The sequence below is a fragment of the Anser brachyrhynchus genome (assembly GCF_964034855.1).
Source record: "Anser brachyrhynchus genome assembly, chromosome: Z".
Taxonomy (NCBI): domain Eukaryota; kingdom Metazoa; phylum Chordata; class Aves; order Anseriformes; family Anatidae; genus Anser; species Anser brachyrhynchus.
The window spans coordinates 4,408,347-4,431,074 of NC_137697.1; the positions used below are offsets into that span (position 1 = coordinate 4,408,347).

At 43.3% G+C, this 22,728-nt stretch overlaps 1 protein-coding gene across 4 annotated transcripts in view; it reads right to left on the reverse strand.

The window, feature by feature from the left end:
• UBAP2 (ubiquitin associated protein 2) overlaps nt 1-22,728 on the reverse strand; it is a 117,645-nt gene that overhangs the window by 94,332 nt on the left and 585 nt on the right. For 3 of the 4 annotated variants that reach the window (XM_080574745.1, XM_080574744.1, XM_080574743.1), the window contains one exon: nt 2,537-2,676. In XM_080574745.1, coding sequence (XP_080430871.1) covers nt 2,537-2,635 — 99 coding nt within the window. In that variant the 5' untranslated portion in view covers nt 2,636-2,676. Of the gene's footprint in view, nt 1-2,536; nt 2,677-22,479; nt 22,724-22,728 lie in introns of those variants that run through there. The other variant, XM_080574746.1, reaches the window with a different exon arrangement.

The following is a 22,728-nucleotide window of genomic DNA, read 5'->3' on the forward strand; positions in this document are numbered from 1 at the left end:
CCGCCACGGCAGCCTCCCAGCCCTGCGCAAAGAAACCCTCACTTGGTGTCTTGCTACGAGCTCGGAGAACAAAGAGGAAATGTCCACCACGTTCAGGACTCACGCCTTACTGCATCCTTTTGCTCGGTCTCCTCAGGCCCACTGTAATTTTTAAACTCAAGACATTTCCTTTACAGATATCCAGAGGAGAAAAATTCAGACAATGTAATTTCTGAACAGACATGACCGCATATTTGACCAGAAACAGGAAGCCATTAAGATTCGCTTATTAATGACTTTTTTTTTGAAGTCCACATTATACAGAAATACACTGATTTTATAACTATATGAAGTGTCTGACACTATCTTCAATTTTCCTGTGTAAGCAGAGAAAGCTTGGAAACTTGCTAATATTTATGCCAGTGGACTACACCCATACAGAACTGAAGAAAAAAACAAAAACAAAGATGTTTCTATTGCACAAACACCAAATCATTGTCACAAGAAGTTGTCCCACCCCAGCAACCAGCTGTTCTTTGTTTTTTAAGGCACTATCTTTATAAGATTTTATTAACCTACAAAATAGTATAAAACTTTACTCAACCTTATAAGATACATGATCTTTGCAGTGTTAGGGAAGGTTATTTTCAATTAACAACCTAGAACTCCCAGAAAACAGGAACACACAAAACACAAAATTAAGTGACAGTAATAGGCCCAGATCTGATAATAAATGCTGTATTTACTATCCAGATGCAATGCAAAATATCTGCAGTGTAATTTCTTAAATAACTGAAATTATGATCAATGGGATACAACACTGAAATCTCCATTTCTCTTTAAGAGAACGTCTCTTTAAGAGACGTTTAGATGTTGAACTTAGTGATATGGTTTAGTGGAGGACTTGTTAGTGTTAGGTCAGAGGTTGGACTCGGTGATCTTGGAGGTCTCTTCCAACCTAGATGATTCTGTGATTCCATTTGGGAAAGCAACATTCTTCTAGCTTCTGAAATCAGTGGTGATTAAACAATATTACATATTTCTGTCGATCTCTAAAGCTTAACTAAGCAGGAAGACCCGTCTGATTTCTAAAGAATAAAACGTATGGTGCTGTAAAAAATAAATGCTGTAAATAGCCATCTTTTCCACTGAATTGACCAAATCAGTATTCATTATGCAAGAAGTAGAAATAACAAAAGGACAAAATGCAGAAAATGCTCAATAAGACCGACTGTTCAAAACCACTCAATCACAGGTTGGAAAGGTTCTCCAGTAATCCTCAACACAACCTCCCACTGAGGGCAGGTCCCATCAGAGGAGTTGCCTGGGGCCAGGCAGAGATCCCGCCACCTCTCTAATCCTCATTCCACTATTTGACCACCTTCACAGTAACCTTTTTTCGTTTAACAGCTGGAATTTTCACTGTTCCAACTTGTGCCGTTGCTCATCGGGTCCCATAGATTTGTTCACCTTCGGGTTCCTCAGACGTCCAAAACCCTGGTCTTCTGCTACAGAGGGTGGAACTTCGTTCCCCTCCCTGATGATATCCCTATCATCTTCCCAGGATGCGTGTCCCTGCCTACACATTTCTTTTTTTGTGCTTTAGTTTGGTTAAGAGGTCAACCTGCTCACTACCTTCCTGCAGCCTTATTACTGAAAACAAAAACAAACTCATCTTCACCTATTGAAAATCACTTTCTAAATCCACACATTAGTATGAATCACCAGTAAGCAAAACACTGCAATGCATGGAGATGATGGCTTGAGCTCACATAATTAATACTGTAGAAAACAGGAAGGAAGCCTCTCCACGTTAAAGATCAGTCTGGAAAACAATAAAAGACACCATTTCCCAGGGGAGCACCTCTAGACTGATGCATTCTCTGCCAGCAGAGAACTGAGACAATTCTTGAACTGAGTCCAATTTTGGAGAAGTACCTGACAAGAGAATAATGAGTTGCCAGAAGCAGAAACATTTTGCACTCTCTGTAACCTAGAGAAGTACACAACTTAACTACTCTGCTGCTGAAAATCAAGACAATGAGCTAATCTCAGATACTCGAAAATACTTTTAGTCCACTGATGATCTTCACTTCGCTTTCTGTGAAGATGCTGCACAAAAACTGTAAGATTCTGTGACTTGCAGATACGCTGAATCATGCTGTGGAACACAGTATGTATCTAATAAAGCTATTCCCACCCACCCAAAACGCCTGTATCAACCAGAAATCTTCTAGCATCATGAGACTAGCATACAGAGGAGAAAATCTGAGGACACCAAGGTCACAGAACAAAAATCCTGACACAAGCATAGGCACAGAATTCCTCACTGATGGGAAATATCGCTGAAAAATACAATATTCATTTTGACACGAATACAGGAACAATTTAAGGCTGTGGAAGATTACTAAGCAATTAAAGTGGGATGTCAAACATACTCTTCCAAAGTACATCTCTAATTCTTCTATCTTTTCTTAGTTTTTACTGACTTGTGGAAGAGGTGCATATCATTACATGCTTACTTTGAATTCGAAGATGATTATACAGCGGCACGTACCTGTACTACTTGTTTCTGTTGTTGTATTGGCTGTGTGGTTGAAATCTGCGTTTTGTCCCGAGTGCCCCGGGTACGTTCACTGCCCACCGAAGTCATCATATACAGTATATACAAAACAATGTATGTACAAAATAGAAAATCTGAAAGAGAAAAAAGAGCACGAGTTAAGGCATGGCTCTGATTCAACAGATAACATACAACTGCTGTAGCTTCAGCTTTACTTGCTTTTTTTTACCAGGAATTCTGGTAAAGGCAAGATTCCTGAGAAAGCAGCTTAAAAATACCATTATTGGATTTCTCACACAGTCTTTAAAGTAAGAGGAAGGAACAGAGTGGATATAAAGCATTCTTATCAGCTGACAGTGGTCTGTCTAGATCTGTACTTGCAGACTACATCTCCCAGATTTTTCCAGGTCTTTAACGTAGACTCTTCTATCTGCTGCTCTGCTGGGATTACAGCTCCAGCTGTAGGACTCCTTCAATTTCTATGATCTCTCCTGTCCTGTTTTGATGCCTGGAATTTCACCACACTTGTACCCACTCAGAACACTAATGCAAACATCATATTCACAAACCAGACTGTTCCTCTCTTCCCTATCATTAAATCTTTCCTACACATATAAGGAGGTCACTGCCAACACCCACTCGACTCCTCATCCCTTATTTGTAAGAGAAATGCTGATCCTTGCCTTTAAATCCAGACTCTGTAGACAGCGTTTGTTTTCTGTTCTCCCTCATACTAACAGAAACCATTTACCAAACTACCTATTACCCTGCTTTAAACATACCTCTGTTGTACGTGTTCAAAAAGAAAACCCAGCCCCCCTACGCACACACACACCAGTGCTAACTTGTCTGTGGCAGTCAGCTTTCATTTCAGTTCATCCTCCATCACTAAAAACACTTGGAAAAAAGAAATTTCTTATTCTTCCATGTTTGTACGGCACCTAACACAAAACTACCTGATGAATATATGGCTTTTCGCAGCTCTGATAACTGAACACCGGTCTCAGAACAGTCATGGTCAACCACCCAGTTTCTGTCCCCGTGACACTGGGAAGTAAAACTACAGATTTACGGAACCAAAGACAACCTGCAAGTGGTGCCACCCAGGCAGAAGACGCACAAAGCTGCAAAGTCCTTTTTCTGCCCCTCCAGCACACAACCTGGCAGGGCAAATTGCTCTGGCACAACTTCGGTATCGCCAAGCTCAGGGCACGATAATGCTCAGATGAAAACTGAGCAAACCACCGTGACTGCATGGATGAGGATGCGTTCAGTACCAAACTGGTCACAAGCCTTCAAAAGTGGTACGTATCCAAAAAATAGTTGCAACAAGCTGTCAGTGTTCATTCAAACACTGATCCACAGTGCTCAGGAGCCTCACCTAGATATCCAAAAGACAATTAACCCCATTGTGATCTTCAGTTTAGAAATACATTTTTGTTGGCCAAAATTGAACCCGATACTGATTTTTTTTTTTTATGTGATAGTTAAAGCATTCAATAGAGCCTGAGGAGAAAGTCTATTTCCATGAACTCTTACATATTTAAGAAGAAAAGGCCTGACTTTACCAGGAACCGACCGTAGCATGATCTGAACGGGAACACAGTGTTTCTCCAGCTTCATGAATACATTCACCAAAGCCAAGCTGTTTCGCAGTCCCTTCAGGTGGTCTAACTTGGGTGTCTGCGAAAGGCCCAAACAAACCTTGGGAGCACCGCATCTTGACAGCCAGACACGGTCAAAGAGGGGTAACTCAAGCTCCTGACAAAGCGTTCCACAGAAAGCAAAATATTAAGTCGCTGTGGAGACATTCCTTGTCTCAGGCTCTCTGGTCATGGCCGTCCACTGATATTTTAAACATGTTACAGACTGTCCTCTGAGTCAGCAGCAACTATCACTTTTTTGCGTTCCGATCTGCTCAGTAAGTGATGCTGACTGGACTGCCAATGCCTTAAGGCTGACTTAATTTTATGAACACTAAAAATGACCTTTGGTTTTCTTTGAGGATCGGTTTTGGTTTGTTTTTAAAATCAGTCTGCTCATTACAATTTGAACCTAGTAAAAATGAGAATGAGATAAATCCCTGAAGAGAGAATATGACAGCGAGCACTAACCTCTCCAAAAGCCAAGCCAGCATTTCCAAATACGATTATGTACAATCAGCACGCTAAGTTTTGCTGAGGAGTTGTAACTCCACTGGGTCTAAATTTGCTTATCGTTTCTGAACTAAAGTCATGTTTATATAGATTTTGGTACCTAGAACTTCTAACATACTTCAAACTCCAAATTCTCTACTTCCACTAAGCAGAGCTCCTCAAAATACTGAGATCCACGTTCTGGACGTCACTGAGGCACATGCACACTAAAAAAAAAAAAGGTTTTTATTTGTTTGTAAAGCATACGTTCATCTGCAGCACACACTTCAACAGCCAGGCAACACGTGGATGCAGAACAGAAGTGGTTTTTTTTTTGTCTCCTCCGTAACACACGCTGCGCCACAGCTGTTTGAGCCATGTTTGTTTTTCCGGAGGAAAGAATACTTGAAGGAAAAAGGAAGGCACAGAAATGTAAGGGTATTACAAACCAAGGAACTTCATTTTAACAGCTGATCAAACGAGGAAAGAAGATTTGAGACAAAGACAATTCTTAATTAAACATCTGCTTAATAAAGATCAGGAAAATGTTCAGAGCAGCAGATGTTTCTGCTTCCATGTCAAGGTCTGGCTCAGTTCAGAAGTCCCTCATCAGCAGTCAATGCTTGACCTTGTAAACACAGCGCAACTCCAGTAAGCAGCCCAAAGAGCTGTATTTTGGAGAAATAGAAGCACATTAAACAAAACAGACCCCCCGAGCACAAAAGGAGAAGAAAGCCTTAGAGACCTGACTTCCCAAAACTGTCATGTAAAGAAAGTAACCACACTTGCTTTCTTGACAGTTAAAAAAATTGCTTGTTTATATCAGTGGAAAAAGGTTTACGATCCGGTACCTCCAGAGGAAGACTGTCTTTACATAAACAAAACCAAACAAAAAATAAGTTACCAAAACAAAAGTAACGAAGTTGTTCACAGCTATGTTTAGCTTCTCAAGCACTACAAAATTCAAATCTCAGCACTTCCTCCTAAAGCAAACAACCAGACCTAAAAACGAAAAGAAAATCTTTTCAAAGGAAAATCATCCCAAATCTCAAGGTTGCTGTCTGTGCAGCAAGCCTCTACAGATATATCAGCAGATAAGTTATTGCATAATAAGCCACCACCAGACCGGCGATAGAATGACAACAGCTATTCTAGCACCTAAAAGGGGAAATACCGGTAAAAACACCCAACTTTTCTAGGACAACCAAATCCTAGCCCCACACATCTCCACACCAAAGTCACATTCAACAAGTTGCATTTTGGCTTTGGGTTTTTGAAAGAAAGGAAGAAGGCAATCAATGAGTAGAAGGATGAGGAAGAAGGAATCAATGAGTAACCAGCCACATTATCAGTGCAAAGGGCAGGTTCATGAAGCTACCATAATGCTTTCTCTGATCTTTTGTTCAAGTTTCCCTGGGCAAGAAATCTAGACTCCAGAAAGTCAGAAAAACTGGAGATGCACAGAATACCAATCGCCTTGACAGCGTGGCAGGCCCTGCAAGATGCAGTAAATCTGCTGCTGAACTTCCAGGGACAGGCCCAGCACTGCAATACCACTGACTTTCAAGAACCCTTCTGAAGTTAAATACTCACTTCCATCAGCTGAACAAAACATTTGCAGTTTCAATTCTTTTCCTGAGGCAGTCTCGAAAAAGTTATTTTCTTGACTCTGGACACGGAGCTGTGACAAAGAACACTACAGAAATCTGCGTGAACACCTTAGAAGCGTGATTGCTTTTTTATGCTCTAATCACAAAGCTACTCAGTAAAGAATTTCGTGCAACGACGGCTGGAAAAAGGCTGCAGGACACTGCTTTATGATGGCATGACTACCATACGCGTACAATGAGGCCAGATTTTATTGCCACAGCAGTAGTGTGACACGACCACAAGGAAAAAGCGTGGAGGTAAAAACTGGCTGCTAAGCGTTGATTCAGTGCATTTCCCTCAAGTGCTGTTGTCTGAAGAACTTCACTACTTTCATTATGGCTTGACAGGGGAAAGGAGTTTGCTAGAGTCAGATGTTCAGGAAGAGTGCTGATTACTCAGGGTCTGTACTGCCCCAAGCCAACAATACCAAACCTGAGCTCGTGGACCCTGAGAGGATTCCTGTCTCATTTTACCTTCTTCTGCAGTAAATAGGAAGAATAATGATGGCCAGGAATAGACCTCCATCACTGGCAGAGTACAATTTTTGTCTCCTGTGGTGCTCTCTCACGTTTTACCACAAGACGAGGACTTGAGGACTGCTGGGAGTGGCCGGCTGTCAGCCCAAGTACAAACAAAAGCCTAACAGATACACTTCCAGTTCTCATGTTCACAAAGCTTAGAGAACAGGCAGTTGCATACCGGTACTCACCTTCTTTAAAAGCCACCGAGTTGTTGCTTGAAATTACTATTCTACATCAGACTCAGGAAATTCGTAATTAGCTAAGAGCATACCCCTGATCTACAGAAATCGATCACTCCTCAACAGATCAAAAAAGAAAACTCATCTCAAGGCTTAGTGTTCCTAAGCAAGTGTTATGGAAAGGAAGACAGAAATATAACAATAGGTGCTGCAAGTGAAAGAACAGACAGCACTTTTCTGGAAGAGAGCAGTGCTCAATCTTCCAAAGACTGTAGATCTGCAAAGGCTGCTCACGTACCTGGGGCCGCCCCAAAAAGACTGATGTGGTAGGGGCACTGAACAGGGCATGTTTTTCACCAGCAGAGCAGGTTTCAGTCATGGAGTTAAGTAATATCATTAATATTTTACAAAAAAGCTAATCTCATAATATTAATCTTTGCTATTATCCCAGTGTCTCTGCCTAACAGTTGCTGTTCTACATTTTAGTATGTGCTGGTGACTATCCAAGCTTTAATAAAAACCTGCCAGCTGCATCCAATAAACATCAAGTGGACTTGTCTTCGTCATTCCTTTATAAATATTCAAACTTCAGAAGCAACAAGTGCCCTTATTCATATAGAAACTTTTGAAGGAGGAATTTACATTTCCCCAAATTTTCATAGATCAAAAAAGAAAAACAAGACAAACAGACTAAAAATCAGAAAAAAACGTGATCGACTTCTGTCCAGGACTTTATCTTTCGTACAACCAACATAATCTTTAGACTGCTAAAAAAAAATAGGTATCAGAACCTACCCAGCCTCACTGCTGTCAGAGGACAACACTCACTAGTGACCCTGGACAGCCAGCAAGCACAGAGTGCCCTACAAGATTCAGAGGACTTGGCCCGATGTTTCAGGTATCGATTACCTCCCAAGTCACTACTCTCATCTTCTGTTGCCATTCTGCTAGAAGAATGCCATTTAAGATAGCGACTGGCTGGGCTTCCACACACAGAAAGAATCAAGTATTGCTCCCTGCCCTAATTATTTATATGGGATAACTATATTTATCCCGTGTTTGCGAGGATTTGCGAGATGCATTAGTTATCAGCACTTACCATTGGCTGTAATGAAGCTGTAAGAAACGACCCAGAAAGACTTAATTGCATGTTATTTCCCATCTAAGCACCACTCCCAGGTCTATCCACACCAGATAATCTTGCCAGACCATACCAAAGACCAGACCACTAAATGGGGTAGGAGCAAGCTCACTTCTGAAATACGATTTTCTGCTGAGGAGTATTTTAAGGTAGGTCCTTTCCTGGTATTCTAGGACCTGAAGAAAAAATTAAATAGCTTCCTGTTACCTTTGATAGAAGGACCTCATTTCTTGCCCTTTATCACAAGAACAGCTTTTCTTATGCTAACCCTCTCTACAAACTACAGGAAAAAGAGATAGTCTATTCCTTCACTGATCACACCGTACATTCATCCTCTGCTCTCCTATTTTTAGGCTATGGAAATAGCAAAAAAATACTGGCTAAATCAATGCACAACATACTCACTGTTCATTCCATCGCTACTACGTTCGGTGGTGAAGAACCAACAGTATTTACAAATCTCTTTATGTCTGTTTCTCTGGGTTTGTCCCCCACAGAAGAAAAAAATGCAATAGTCAGTGAAGAAACAATAAAAAGGTAAACCCTCTTGGTGTTTTCTCTAACATTTCCTGAGTAACGTCCAGTAAAAGGGAACTGTCTTCAACTTCACACAAGGAAGCTGCTTGCAGAACAGTATTGAATCCTCCTCAACCCCTGCAATAAATACTCAGATTGAATTAGATGCATTACGGGGAGGCCGGTAAAAAAAATGAACTAGTACTTTACAAAAGGAAAGCTTTATTGCAGCTGAGGAAAAACTGAACTGGCAGGTTTGTCAGGGTTGAAAATCATTACCCTGTGCAGAGAGAACTCACACAGCCTTGCTGAAGTCACACACAAGCTGAGGACAGATAAGCAGAGTTTGGGACAAAACCCCATGGCCACAGTTTTACTTTTGCTACACAATTCCACCCAACTGGTTGTATATTAGTTCCACGTGTAGCAAAGAGAGAACCTAAAACATTTGTACCATTAAAACTCAAGTTTCACCTTGCATCTAACACCACGCGACTGCAAACCCTCTCCAGAAATGGCACTCCTGCTTCCCTCCTCCTTAACCACATATTGCTACTTCCCTTCCATCGGACTAATGATTGTGCAGCTGCAAAGTGAGCTGACCCAAGAGCAAACTAAACCCTCTAAAAACAAAATAGCGGGGCAGTTGAATAAGCTTACCAAATGGAAAACTATGTGGCTATGCAACTGCTGAATCTGACACGAGGGAGAGGGAACGAGGTCACGGGGAAAGGGGGAACGTGCATCTCAGCAGCCACACGCCCTTACCGCGTATGTAGAAAGCAACATTTCACATTTTGTCTTCATGGGATCCTGAATAACAAGACTTGATCCTGATCCTGCCTTCTGCACACAACAAAATCATTAAAATGCCTTGTAGACTATTTGAAAAATAAAAAATTCACAGGAAGGGACGTTGCCAGCAGCATGACCATGAATATACCGCTATCTTACAGCATATACAGTCTTTGGATCGCCGGTGGGAAAACAGAGACATTTATCGCCTTTCCTGAGGAGCAATCCTTTGTGCCCAGCCTCCTGGACGCCCATCAGCATTCACTTCTTGTGAAGAAGGACCTTATAAAACTTTGGAGGTGCTTCTATCCAACGAGAATGGAAGATACCAACCAACATCAGGACAGTTTGCCTACGACAGCGCAAATCCATCGAGAAGTCAGTCCTTTCCCCTCATCATACAAGTATCTTTCTCCATTCAGTGTCAGGCATTAAATCTAGCAACTCAAACTATCCTAAAGCAATTTAACCAGCAATCTTTAATGATTCTGTACAGAGGGCTGAGTTTTCAGTGCTTTTGCTCGTCATCTTCACATCTCCCCTTCACAGTCCTAACATCCATCCCTCCTCCACCTAAAGCCCTACCTCGGAAAGGCTTGCCTCCTCCCCCAGCTCATCAACTCGCTGCGGGCCCTGCACGGGGAGGAGGTTGCAAGCCAGACAGACGTGTCTGGAAAGACAGGGCCGGCTGCCTTGGAAGGTCTTCACATGGCTCCTTCCACCAAAGGCGCCTTACTGCAGACTAATAATTTGTACAGCTTTCTTCTGTTCTCTTTGAGATGAGCTCAGGGGTCAGCTAGAAGCCTGGGTGAACTCAGGGCACACACACAGAGGTGAGGAGATAGCTGCAGAGCATGAACCAAACAAGTTATGGATGTTCTCTTCAAAGACTACATGTCAAGGACTTACGATCTCAGGTCACGCTCTGGTTAAGCTATCAATACCGCAAGGAAAAAGATATCTAAGCAGCCAAAGCACTTCAGATAAGACTGGTGTTGACCACTAAAGCTGCACCGTGGTGCGTGTTCGTCTGCTAACTGCAACTGACTTGTCTCAAAACCACTGTGCCCCACACCTCTAGTAACAATGTCAGCAGGATGCTTTCAAAACAGTTTAAGTGTGGTTTACATAAGTACGTACAACGCTAGCCATAAGCACGCATCAAGGACACGTCAGGCTTGCATCTGTCAGTCCCACCAACTGGAAGGCACAGGAGTTAAACCACCTTTCGGTGGATCCCCTACCTATCGATCACTACCATTACCACCAGGTTAGCTGTACCCACGAGATGAGTAGTTCATGAAACAGCAAAAACAAAAGACCAGCCGTTAAATCACAACAACAACAACATAACTTACTAGGAAAGTTAATCGTAGTTAAAACTGGTACCAGAACTAAAGAAGCTGCTCAACTGCCACAGGGGAGGAAAGGACAAGTATTCAGGACTGTCAGCTTTGGCTACTGAACTAAAGAAAGGCGTATTGCAGCAATTTGCTCTGGTATAACCACCCATAACTAAACAGCCCCCCCAGATTAACCCCGTTTTACACATTCAAACAGCCCCGTAAGACTCAGGCTGAAAGCCAGGCAACAGAAAGCAGCAGAAAGCAGCAGCTAACACGAGCTGAGAGCCAGACCACCCTGCAGACCCCAGCGTTTGCTCTAAGCAGGCTCCCATCACCGCGGTGGCGTGCAGGAAGCGGCGCTGGGTGCAGGGCATGGTGCTGCCAAATCACGACCTCGCTCCGTGCTCTCCCTGCCCCCTCCGGCTCCCTCCCGCGTCGCTGCACCGCGCTTCTCCCGGAACGGCTTCCAAAGGAATTCTCTGAATAGAAACAGATACAAGCAGCAGGGCTAAAAATAGACAAGTACGAGCTGAGACATTTATGACGTCCTCAAACTGGTGGAAACGCGCTCAACTGCCTCAAAAAAAGGGCACCGAGTTGTTCCACGCTACGAGGGACGCCGAGGAACAAAGTAGGGAGTGCCACCAAGAAGCGAGCTGGAAGGGGAGGGGGCAGTTCTGACTTGCAGCACCGTCATCAGATCACATTACAGAGCTCCAGACAAAAAGCAATGGTTAAATTACAAACCACAAGTGAAATAAAAGCAAATGCACTGAAAAGGCGTTAAAACCTCCCAATATCAGATTTTGGAGCCTGGCTTCAGAGTTGTGGTGGCAACACTGAAGAGCTCAGACACCATTCCTACGTCTCTACCAAACCCTGCTCCTTGAACTAGATCCTCGGGGAAAAAACAGCAAGACTGATACTCATGGAACACTCACACTGATGAAAACAATGTAAACCAGAAGTCTCACTGACAAAAAATCCTTTAAATACATACAGCAGGATATTCCTGAATATCTTCCTGCAACTTCCGCAAGATCATATTTCACAGGGTTCATCTTAAGCAAGAGAAGAATCCACCAAAATAAAAACTTTTTTTGACTGACATACACCATACGTCACTCAATAAACAATAACAATAAGAAGTTTTACCGTCTGGAATAAAAAGTTCCAGAAGGAAGAAAAGAAACAATAGTTTCAAGGCAGCATTGAAAGTTTCCTTCCTTAACCATCTTAAGTTTTTACCGTGCATAAAAACTTGATGAAAACTCATGGCCATTTGATCCAACTGGAAAAAAAAAAAACCACCTTTAGGAGTCTTTTAGCCCCACACTCACTGTTCCAGCCTCCCACTATTTATTTATTTATTTTACCTGGCTTGGCTGCCACTCAGTTTCTGCCTGCAGCAGGAGGCTCCCACTCCCCACACCAAACCTCCCCGAGCCACACCAGTTTACAATACAGGTGGAGAATCTGCACAGAATCTTTGATTTTGCAAAAACATGTGTTGTTTTTTTCTTCCTTCCAAAACATCCTTCCTATCAACAGACCATTAAGAAATTTGTTTTTGCATTAATTTATTCACTTGTTTTCATAAAGCTTACTTTCTATTTCAAATGTCTTTTTGTATTTCACAGGGTCATTTATCACTGCGCTGTACAAAACAGCCCCTGGTTCGGCAGAGGTATGCCAACTTCTCACTGTACAACACATTAAAACGCCCGAGCTGTGTTTTCTAGAACATCCTCAGAAGGCATTAGCCACCTGTCTATTTCACCAACCATCCAAGAGACCAAGCACTGTGCTGCAAGATCAAGTCACTCGCTTTTGACAAAAGTGGGCTCTCCACGTCTCGGTTTCTGAACCAGCTAGCTTATTTTTATTAATTGCAGCACCTTGCCCTTAGCACACACGTGAGCCCCAAGATTGCATCTGGAATACACACACTGTTAATTGCAGCATACAACTCCAGCAACAGCATTTAAATATTACACGTATCAGCTTTAGCGATTATACTGTACCTATAAAAACATCACTGAACAAATGCTTTGGCAGTGACAGCCTTTAAAACCATTTCAGCAGATGAGTTGTAAACATCAATTTTGCCCTAACAAAACAAAAAGCTGTATGGGTGTGAAAGCCAAGCAAGGGATGAGCAAGGGATAAGCAAGATAAAACATTACAAGTTTTAAAAGTTGCATTACAAGCTTAAGTAACAGTTGTTTAATCACAATAATAATTTTCAGCCATTTACGGAATGTTATGCAGAAATCCTAGCACAACAGGGGACTGTTACTTGCTGTAAAAGCCACTATGACATTGTAAATAAATTAAAAAAGCAATGGTAGACAAGTTTAAAATGCAGAACATTTTAAAGATGGTCTTAATTTAACACGAGGGCCATTTTCATGTTCAATGAGCACGCTGCGCAAAACATGGCTTTTTGAAAACTAGCGAGGACAAGCTGACACATGGGTACAAGGTGAATGTAAGTTACAATTGAGAGAGGAAAAAAAAATGCAACTCACCATTTCACATGCCTCCTCCGCTAACAGTGAGAGCCCAGACAAGCCCACTTATTTAAGAGGGCAGCATTCACCCAAAGCTGCAATCAGCAGCAAGTGAAATACTAAAAAGTTGCTCACTGTTACCACCTGGGCATCTGCAGGGGCTTGGGGGTGTTCACAAGGACGGGGGTCTCAGACGTGCAGGTATTGCCCTTTTGGTCCCTCCGCTTTCCCTTGTCTAAAACCTGGACCACAATGCTTGCCAACCCTTCTGCTGTGCTCCAAAACTCCAGGGCAGAAGGTATTAGCATGCACAGATCTTTGATACCCCAAAAAGAACCTTGAGTTTTTGAGATTTGTTGTCATGGAAGTTCCTGTGAGATCACAGCTACATCACAGGAAATTTCTCCCCAGGATGGAATACAAGAACAGCAGAACGCGATGAAGCCGCTCTCAATACGTTGCATTTAAACGTCACTCAATACAGGACCTGAGAACAGCAATTTTAGGGAGAAACAATTTTTACTTCCACTTATTCATGCAAGCCATTTGAAGAGTTATGAACACATCCAACAGAAACATTACGCCCTTTCCAGGCTTTTTTTTTTTCTGGAAAAAGAAGAAGGAAAAAGCATGTTTAAATAGATTATCTCGTTCCCAAAGCCAGAGACATAAGGGAACTTCCCTTGAATCATTTTAAGTTGTCCAATATTCTACATATGATGAATAAAAGCCAGAAAAATCCCAGAACGTGAAGCTTCAAGAGTAAGGCCTTCCACATGAGTTAGGCATTAGTGTATATTCAAATGTGCAAGAAGCTTTGAGAACAAAAACCTTTGTTCAGTTGAATTGTCACAATTCCCATCAAATTAAAAAAAAAGCAGTAAAACAGAGCCCAAAGAAAGCAACTGAATCGGGTCAGAAGAAAAACTAGGGTTAAAACTGGGGAGTCAAAAATCAACCTTACACACTCGTGGATCCACAAAAGGTTGTAATTTTACTTCATAGGCGACTAAAAATAAACCAATGTTTATCTGGGACTCACTTGTCAGTGGAGATTTCAACATAGTGAAATACAAGTTGTTGTTTAAAAGCTAAAGTATACTGATGTCAATCTAAAGTTCCTCCACTGTAAACAAGTATTTCTTTGGCCAAACTTCCCAAATCTTCAGTCAAACATCCAATTGCTGTGTAGGACTTGAAAGCTTAAATACAAAAAAAAAAAATTCTAATCCTCATTACCAGAAACCACTTTTTGTCATCACAAAAATAGGCACTTTTAAGGCACAATTTAATACTTGCTCTGGTTTTTTTTTGTTTTTGTTTTTTTTTTTTGTTTTTGTTTTTTACTACCTTCAGTTTGCATTACAGGAAAGTATGATAATGTTTTAGTCAGCTTTCAGATTCTTGGAGCTGAAATGTTTTGGATTTAAATACAATTGGAAAATATTCATGGCATCATGGAGATTATTTTTTTTTACACCGATCCTAAGCATAATAAAATCTTCATTTTATACAGCCTTAGACAGAATAAACCAATGGCTTCCTTTCACTTTTTTTTTTTTTTTTTTTTGAAATTTGGGTCATTTTAAAAGTAATACAACATCTGAAACAAAGGAATAGATGCTAAATACAGCAGGTCAATATTTTATCAAAACCTAATACATGCCAGAAGCTGAACTACTTGGAAATCCAATTTAAAATAGGCCCTGGAAGAGCTAAGTGTGCCACTTCTTCCCAACTGGTCTTTGAGATTTCAAGACAGCAGAGCTCCCCTCTTCCCTAGTCATCAAATCCCATACTGGTATAAATATATCCCAACACACCTTTGGAAAAAACAACCTAGTGTAAAGCTCTATTTTCGGTCTTTCACGCATTGCCTTCAGCTGGATGTTTTTAGGCTTCAACTACAGTAAAGCAAGTAGGGTTTAGATGCGCTTTTTGGCAAAGCTTTGCAGTTTGAGCTCTGCTTATGTGAGGTCACTTTACGTGGCAGAGAAATTGCGAAGTCTGAAGTTGAGATGCTTCAGGAAATGTAAGAGGTGGTTAAGGTCTCAGCTTAGTAAACAGAGGGACTAAGTGAGTCTCTAAATGGAGCCGGCTTTCCCCACCACGAGAATGCCAGGAGAGAGAGCTTATCCCTTCCCCTTCAACACTTCTCCCTCGAAAGAGAACAAAGAGATTATCTTAAATATATATATAAGATGTATTTCACAGCATGTCAGCTCACGTACAAACTTCTAGGAAAAAGGCAACTTGTCAATGCTGTGCTACACAGACATAAAAGCAGAACAAAAATGCACTTACAGAAATACCAGGAAAAATAAGGTGCAAACCAAGCCCTTAACTTTCCAGACGGCATTACAGCTGCCCAGCTCCTACACAGCTAAATGCTAACTGAACAACACCAGTTTACTGCTCTCTGCAACGACCTGAAAGGAAGGTGTGGGGAGCTGGGGGTCGGCCTCTTCTCGCAGGTAACTAGCAATAGGATCAGAGGGAATGGCCTCAGGTTGCACCAGGGGAGGGTCAGGTTGGAAATTAGGAGACATTTCTGCTCAGAAAGAGCAGTCAGGCACTGGGACAGGTTGCCCAGGGAGGTGGTGGTGGAGTCACCGTCCCTGGGGGTGTTCAAGGAAAGGTTGGATGTGGCGCTTAGGGACAGGGCTCGGTGGGTGACATTGGGGGTAGGGGGGTGGTTGGACCAGATGATCTTGGAGGTCTTTTCCAACCTTACTGATTCTGTGATTCTAAGACACAGTTGCAGGACCACGTATTTCACTGGGCCAATGTACGAAGGGGCGCAGAGAAGAGTTTCCCCTCTTCCTCCTGCCCGGGTGTGCCAGCAGGGCTCCCTATTCCCGTATTATTTCATTACAAACTTTCAGGGCAACTCATCAAAGCAGGAATTTTGTTTGTTTGCTGAGACACACCTAAGGCTCCCCAGCATTAATGACTCCGTTTCTACTGCAAGGAGCCAGGCTCTGGATAATTTGAGCAAATCAAAGTAGGAACCCATCCTATCAGCGATCAAACTCTTCCCCCATCCCAAACCTGTCGCGTAACCACCCCGAGCCACATCCTCCTCCTGCTCGCCCACACTCCTCAGGCCGCTTGTTGCCTCTCTCCCTCAACATGCTGCCCTAAGACCTGTTTAGTCAGAGGGAAAACACCATCAGAAGAGCATGCCAGCGACAGATCCCAACTTAGACGGCGCAGCAACTGGAAGGGGCGGAAGAGCCGCATGTCAGCTTGCAGTCGGGGTCTGTTGATAAAGGGACCTGTAACAGCAAAACCAGTTCCCCACCACCCACCTCTCCCTCGGGTCCTGATGAGGGAAACGATGACGGCTCCAGCTGCCACGCTCTCCCATTTGTTCTCTCCTGCAGCCGGTTCCCATCCCAAACAGCCACTTAGCCTCTGCTAGGGGGAAAAGCTTTTCGCTACCACAGCCTGACTCAATGTTCAAAACCTGCTTGTTCTGGCCTGCAAGGTAAAACGCGTCACTCGGTGTGTTTTTATGCTCAAATTTTGCTTAGATATTAAAATCACCTGAAAAGAGAGAGTTCTGAGGTTCCTTGCCCTATGTTTGATCATATTTTCCAATAAGTAGGTCACTTCACAACTACAGAAACTTAGGATGCCTTCTATTGATGAGTTATTTTAATGGATTTGTTTACTGAGATGAAATAAAGAAGTTAAAAATATTTCTCTTCCCTCACTCCCATGACTCAAGCAAGCACTCAAAGCACTCCCCAATAATCAACAGAATCAGCAAGGGAGATAAATCATAAATATTTGAGGTAAGTTTCCTAGCAGAAACTAAACCTCACTGAGGTTTCATTTCAGAGGACTGCACAAAAAGGGCTGTCCCAGCTTTTCTCAGATTCAAGATCCCCAACTATGAAATACTTTTAGCCATCTAACTTTGTTTTAACCTCTGTCTACAGCTGAAGGGGGTTTCTAGGGTTTGGGGGAAGAGGGCTGGATTTGCAAGAACTGGAAGAATAGGCGGATCCGATTCACTCTTATTTTACTTGTCTAATTCTGGAAGGTTTCAGCTTTACTCTCATTAAAATGTAATTTCAAAAACCATGTTGACACACAGAGCTTCATAAAATGGACTGTTCGGTATACAGAAGTACAAAAAGAACTCACCCTAACCTTTCACAAAAGGTAAGTGCACACTAAACCCTCATTTACAATGCTTGCAATTCCTAGACAGAACATACGTGGGACTTGGGCAATGTTATCACTCCCAGACGATCAAATGTTTGACCCATTTCCCTCACAGAACTGCTAAATTACAGCCCTCAGTTCAGCTAGCACCAAGACACCCAATTACCCCTTATTTACAAGCAAAGAAATCACTCTGATTTAGAATACGCACCTTATTGCATTTTCACAGCATTTTCCTACACACATCTCCAGCGCCCACTCAACTTTCCACCTGCGAGGAGTCACGGATGACTGTTACCACCACCCCTCCTAAACTCCATCCCTAATCCACCGCCTTCTCAAAGGCGTGCAGGAACAGATGGCCTTGGGTTTGCCCGAAGAACTACGGATTTGTCAAGCAGTTGAACCCGGAGAAGGCAACAGCTCGAGGGGGATCTCATCGCTGCATACACAAACCTGAAGGGATGGTGCAAGGACAGAGCCAGGCTCTTTTCTGTGCTCAGTGCCAGGACAAGAGGAAACAGGCACAAGCTGGAACACAGGAGGCTCCGTCTGCACAAAATGAAATGGTTTTTCACTGCACAGGTGCTGGAGCACTGGAACGGGTAGCCCAAAGAGGCTTTGGAGCCTCCCTGCTTGGAGACCTTCGAAAGCTGCCTGGACGTGGTCCTACCAGCCTGCTGCAGGTGACCTGCTTCAGCAGGGGGTTGGACCAGGTCATCTCCAGACACTCGCTGCCAACCTCAGCCAGTCTGTGGTCGAGTGAAGCAAAAAAGGGAAGGAAGTCTTAAAACTGGAAAGCTGTTATCAATAATGCCCCACAAGCAGCTTCATTTGGGACAACTCTTAAGCTCCAGCAACTCTGCTCAGACAGTCACAAAGAAAAGTGAAAGCCTAATCATTTCTGCAATTAAACCAGGCAGTGCGAGAGTCATTAGGACTTTAATCCAGCAACACATCAAGAGATGAAACGGTAGTCACTGAAGACTGGAGTGGAGTACTTATGTACAGTTGCAAGGAATTTCATATTTGCAATCGTAACAGAACCATTCAAGAGAGATAACGCATCTTTTCCGAAGATGCGAAGAAAAGTTCCTGGGTATGGCTGTTATCTGAACATCAAGAAGCAGCAAAGAAACCCAACAGGTTGAGGACACATATCAGGAGCCAGAAACTTTTCTCAAACACTTGAAACAACTTCATTAACTTGACTTCACAAAGCTCGTAACACTGGATTTCAATTTTAACACCCAATTTCAGACGGCTACCCCTTGGCACCTCACCCACGTTCAAAACACTCAAACTCATTCAGTGGCTATGGAAAGGAAGCAAAACACGAGGTTGTGAAGCACAGCACGGCTCCTCCTCATCACGTTCAGGCACCCAAGGTTAACACCTGTAAGCCTAGTCATTCGTATTCGCCTTAAAATGGATCACAAGTCAGTGCTCTGAAGAACATGGGACTGAAAGCTGGAATTAAAGCCCAGCAGCAGAAGACATCTGTCCCTCGGGGTACCGCCCCTCGAAAGCGCAGAGCACAATTTCTCAAGCACAGTCCTGTACATGCTCTGTACGCACGGCCCGACAGCAGGGCAGGGTTTGGCAGCGGGGTGCCTCGCGCGTTCACACTGCTAGAACAGCATCTAAGACAACAGGCACTTTTTTAAAAATTAAGAATGAAAATACAGAATTTCAAAGAGAGAAGAAATCAGCGGTTGCCTCCAAGAACAGGGAAACACGCACTGTGTGATAACACAAAATACCAGTCTAGTGTTTACCATAAAATAGCCGTGATTCAGTTAACATTTAGAACCAAACAGACAGAGCAAATAAAAAAAGATTTAAAAGCCATATGCTCCATTCTACACTATTATATCCACTATTCTCAAAATACTTGTCATTAAATAGTTTTCACTTCTCAAAAGGAATCTCAATATGGTCTCTAAAGAATCGCCCTCTGAATACCTACTTCTAGGAACAACATTGTAGTCATGGGAAGTAGAACTGAAGTGTTCTAGATTACACCTATGCCACACAGCAACACTGCAGAACGACTTCCTCTCTACGCAGCTACCCATTAACAATACTTAGAAACACGGTCACAGCTACAGAACTTTACACCTTCGACCACAGGGCTGCCTAACACAGTAAGACAAACTTTAATTGAACTGGGTTAGAAAAGTGCGAATCTGATGGCTCAGATCTGGAGGTTAAGAAGAAAGTATCTGTGTTGTCTTCAAGTAACTTTGGATTTAAATACTAAATGATTCTGGAACAGAAATTCTGCCAAACCTGCATCTTCTGCAGAGCTGGAATAAACTGTTTCCTGTGTGATAAAGAAAAAAAACAAACAAACATGTTCACCATACGAATACAACTAAGGGCAAACCTTAAGTTCTGAGGAAGATCAAAGCTCCCTCAACATGGGAAACATTTCATTGTTTTTAAATGCAAAATTGCTATGCTTAACCAGGTTAGGGACTCCTCCAAGCTCAGCTGTTGGAAGACCTGATTTAACGAGCTGGGGAGCAAAGGGAAAAATGTTTGACAAGTTTCTTCAAAAGAAGCCACAGCATCTTGCAGCTCCCACAAAGACAACAGGACAAAAGAGAATTACTGCAAGGCAACTGAGAGTTACAAACAACTCTGTCCAAGGGAGCTGCGCAAAGTTGGTCACATAACCTGTACCTTGCCAGCTCTACCATCTGGAGAGAACACCAACAAAACAACATGCTCAGCAGAGTTAAGATGCAGTAAAAGCAAGCTGAGCAAGCCATGAGATCTCAGGCATCAGAGCTTTAGTCTGCCTGCCTGCAGCCACTGTTCACTCCCCACAGTATTGAGAAGTCATGGGGGAAAAAGGGATGAAGGTAACACACTTGTGAAATAGATTGGAAGAGCCCCCGGGTGGACTGGGAGCTCTGACAGTTGGTTGGCCAAAATTAAACAGTGTGGCCTTTCATGTTAGAGCAAAGCAGAGAAACCTTTTGTACAAGTTTTTGGAAAATGTGAACCTTAAGTAATTGCAGAGGAGCTTCTTCACAGCCTTTCATCCGAACCAGCACTTTAAAGAGCATAAGCTGTTTAGGGAAGCTGTATGAAAAACAGTACAAGCCCAAACTAGGTCCCTGAAAAGCAAAGAGGACACAATGGGCAACCAGTGAGCAGCCTGCATCAGAGCAATAAAATAAGTAAGAGCTCCAGCAGAAGGACAACACTGAAGTAGATATTACTTGTATTTCTTCTAGCAACTTCTATTCAATAGTTTTGAAGCATACAAATATAACACCAAGTTTCTTTTAATCTGTCATCTAATGAAGGGGACAAGTCACTGGGCTTCTCTTTTACCAAGGTCATACGAGGCTGCTGCAAATCTGGAAGCAGGACACACTTCTTCAGAGTCCTGCTCCTGTGCTTTTATCAAACAAGATCAAAGATAAAAAGATAAATAAAAGGTACATATTTGTTTTCTTACTCTTTGCCAAAGAACCTATTCCGAGCACTGGTATTAAACAGTACCAAAATTGTAAGTAAGTATTACTAGTAATACTAATTATTACCAGAATTGTAATATGCCATGATACTTACATTTCTGAAGCACTATTAATCAGCATTTAATTCTGCTATGATGACTATCACTAGGGGGACACCAGCAACAAAAATAAAACATAGCAAAAACGGTCTTTAATAAGGAAAACATCACATAAAAGTCCACAAAAGGAATAGAAAACATCAAAAATTACCTTCTACAATTCCAAAAGGACAAATAAAAAAAGGAGAACTAAAAAAATAAAACCAAGAAACAGTAGATTCTAGTAACTGGCAAGATTTTGCTGATGGGATTTTTCTTAGCTTCCCCTAGGTTGTAGCAGTAAATCTAACTCCGATCTGGAATGGTCAAATCTTTTTGTAACTCATGGCACCAGGAGCTTTTTCAAAGCCTAGCCAAAACAATGCAAGTAAAGCTGCCTAAATTTTTGAATTTCCCTGCTTTTGTTTTTATTAAACAATTTTTTAATCAGTACACTGATAGAAGCGCATCTAGAACAAAGGAGAACAGAGCTTTTCCAATTCCCACTCCTCCCTCTCTCCTTGAAGTTACCAAGATTGTTGAGGCTAAAAACACAAAAGCTCGCCCATTTTCCAGACTAAACATCACAATCAGTTTACACCAGCTAATCCAGTTTCTCTGTGTAACACTCCAGGAGCCCCAAAACATCATTAATGCTGCAAACTGACTTAGCTTAGCTTGCTCCAAAGTTACCTAGGGTAAGGTTAAAAATAAATTCTTTAAACAAGTTAGGTCAAACCACCACAGAGAGATCAGGCTGAGGTATAAATACTGAGTCAGCCAGGTAAGAATCCAAACCCAGATTCCTCTGGAGAACGCGATACAACTGCGGGAACTGCTGAAGGGACCTGGTAAATAGGAAAAAGAAAAGCTGAGCTGCTGCCGTTTGCTGTGCAGGGCTCCATTTCAGCGGAAAGTGCAGCTCCTGCGGGCCTGCACATCCTCCCCCTCCCTTCCCTCGCATCCAGCTCCGATTTCTCTCCTTGAAGGGAAAAAAAAAAAAAAAACACCACCCAGCTGCTCTCACGCCAGGACGGCCCCTCCATCTCGCCAGCCGCCCCGGAGGGGATCGCCCTGCTCTGGCAGCTCGCTCCCAGCGCTCATCACCCGCCCGAACTGGGAGCACTGGTGCTGAGCTCCTGCTCCCGGCAGCACCGCCGCGAGCCCCGTGCCTCGCACACACCTGTGGGGGACCGGCCCCGCACCCGGCTCCCCCCCGAGCAGCCCCCAGGTGCTTTATTACAGCAGCGCCGCCGCACTTTTTTCTTTTTTTTTTCCCCCCCGGTATTTATTGCAGGTTGCGGAGTTGAGCCCCTCGCCACCGGGCACGGCAGGCCCGATCTGCCCCCAGCCCCTTCCCGAAGGGCTCGCTGTCCCCCTGCAACGCCTTTTACCGTAACGGCAGCACAGCTGACGGCAAAGCCCTGCCCTGGCGTCCCCCTCTCCTCAGGCGAGGAGCTGGAGGGGACCCCCACCGAGCGGGGGCTCCCTCCCCAGGCAACCCCCCCCCCCCCCGCCCGGCGCTCGGGGGCACCTCGCCGTGCCACCACCGCCCCCCAGCACGGCGGGGACACCCGGCAGGGGGAGCAGGGACGGGGGCAGGGCGGCGAGGCCGGGCACAAGGCCGCCGGGACGCCCCCGGC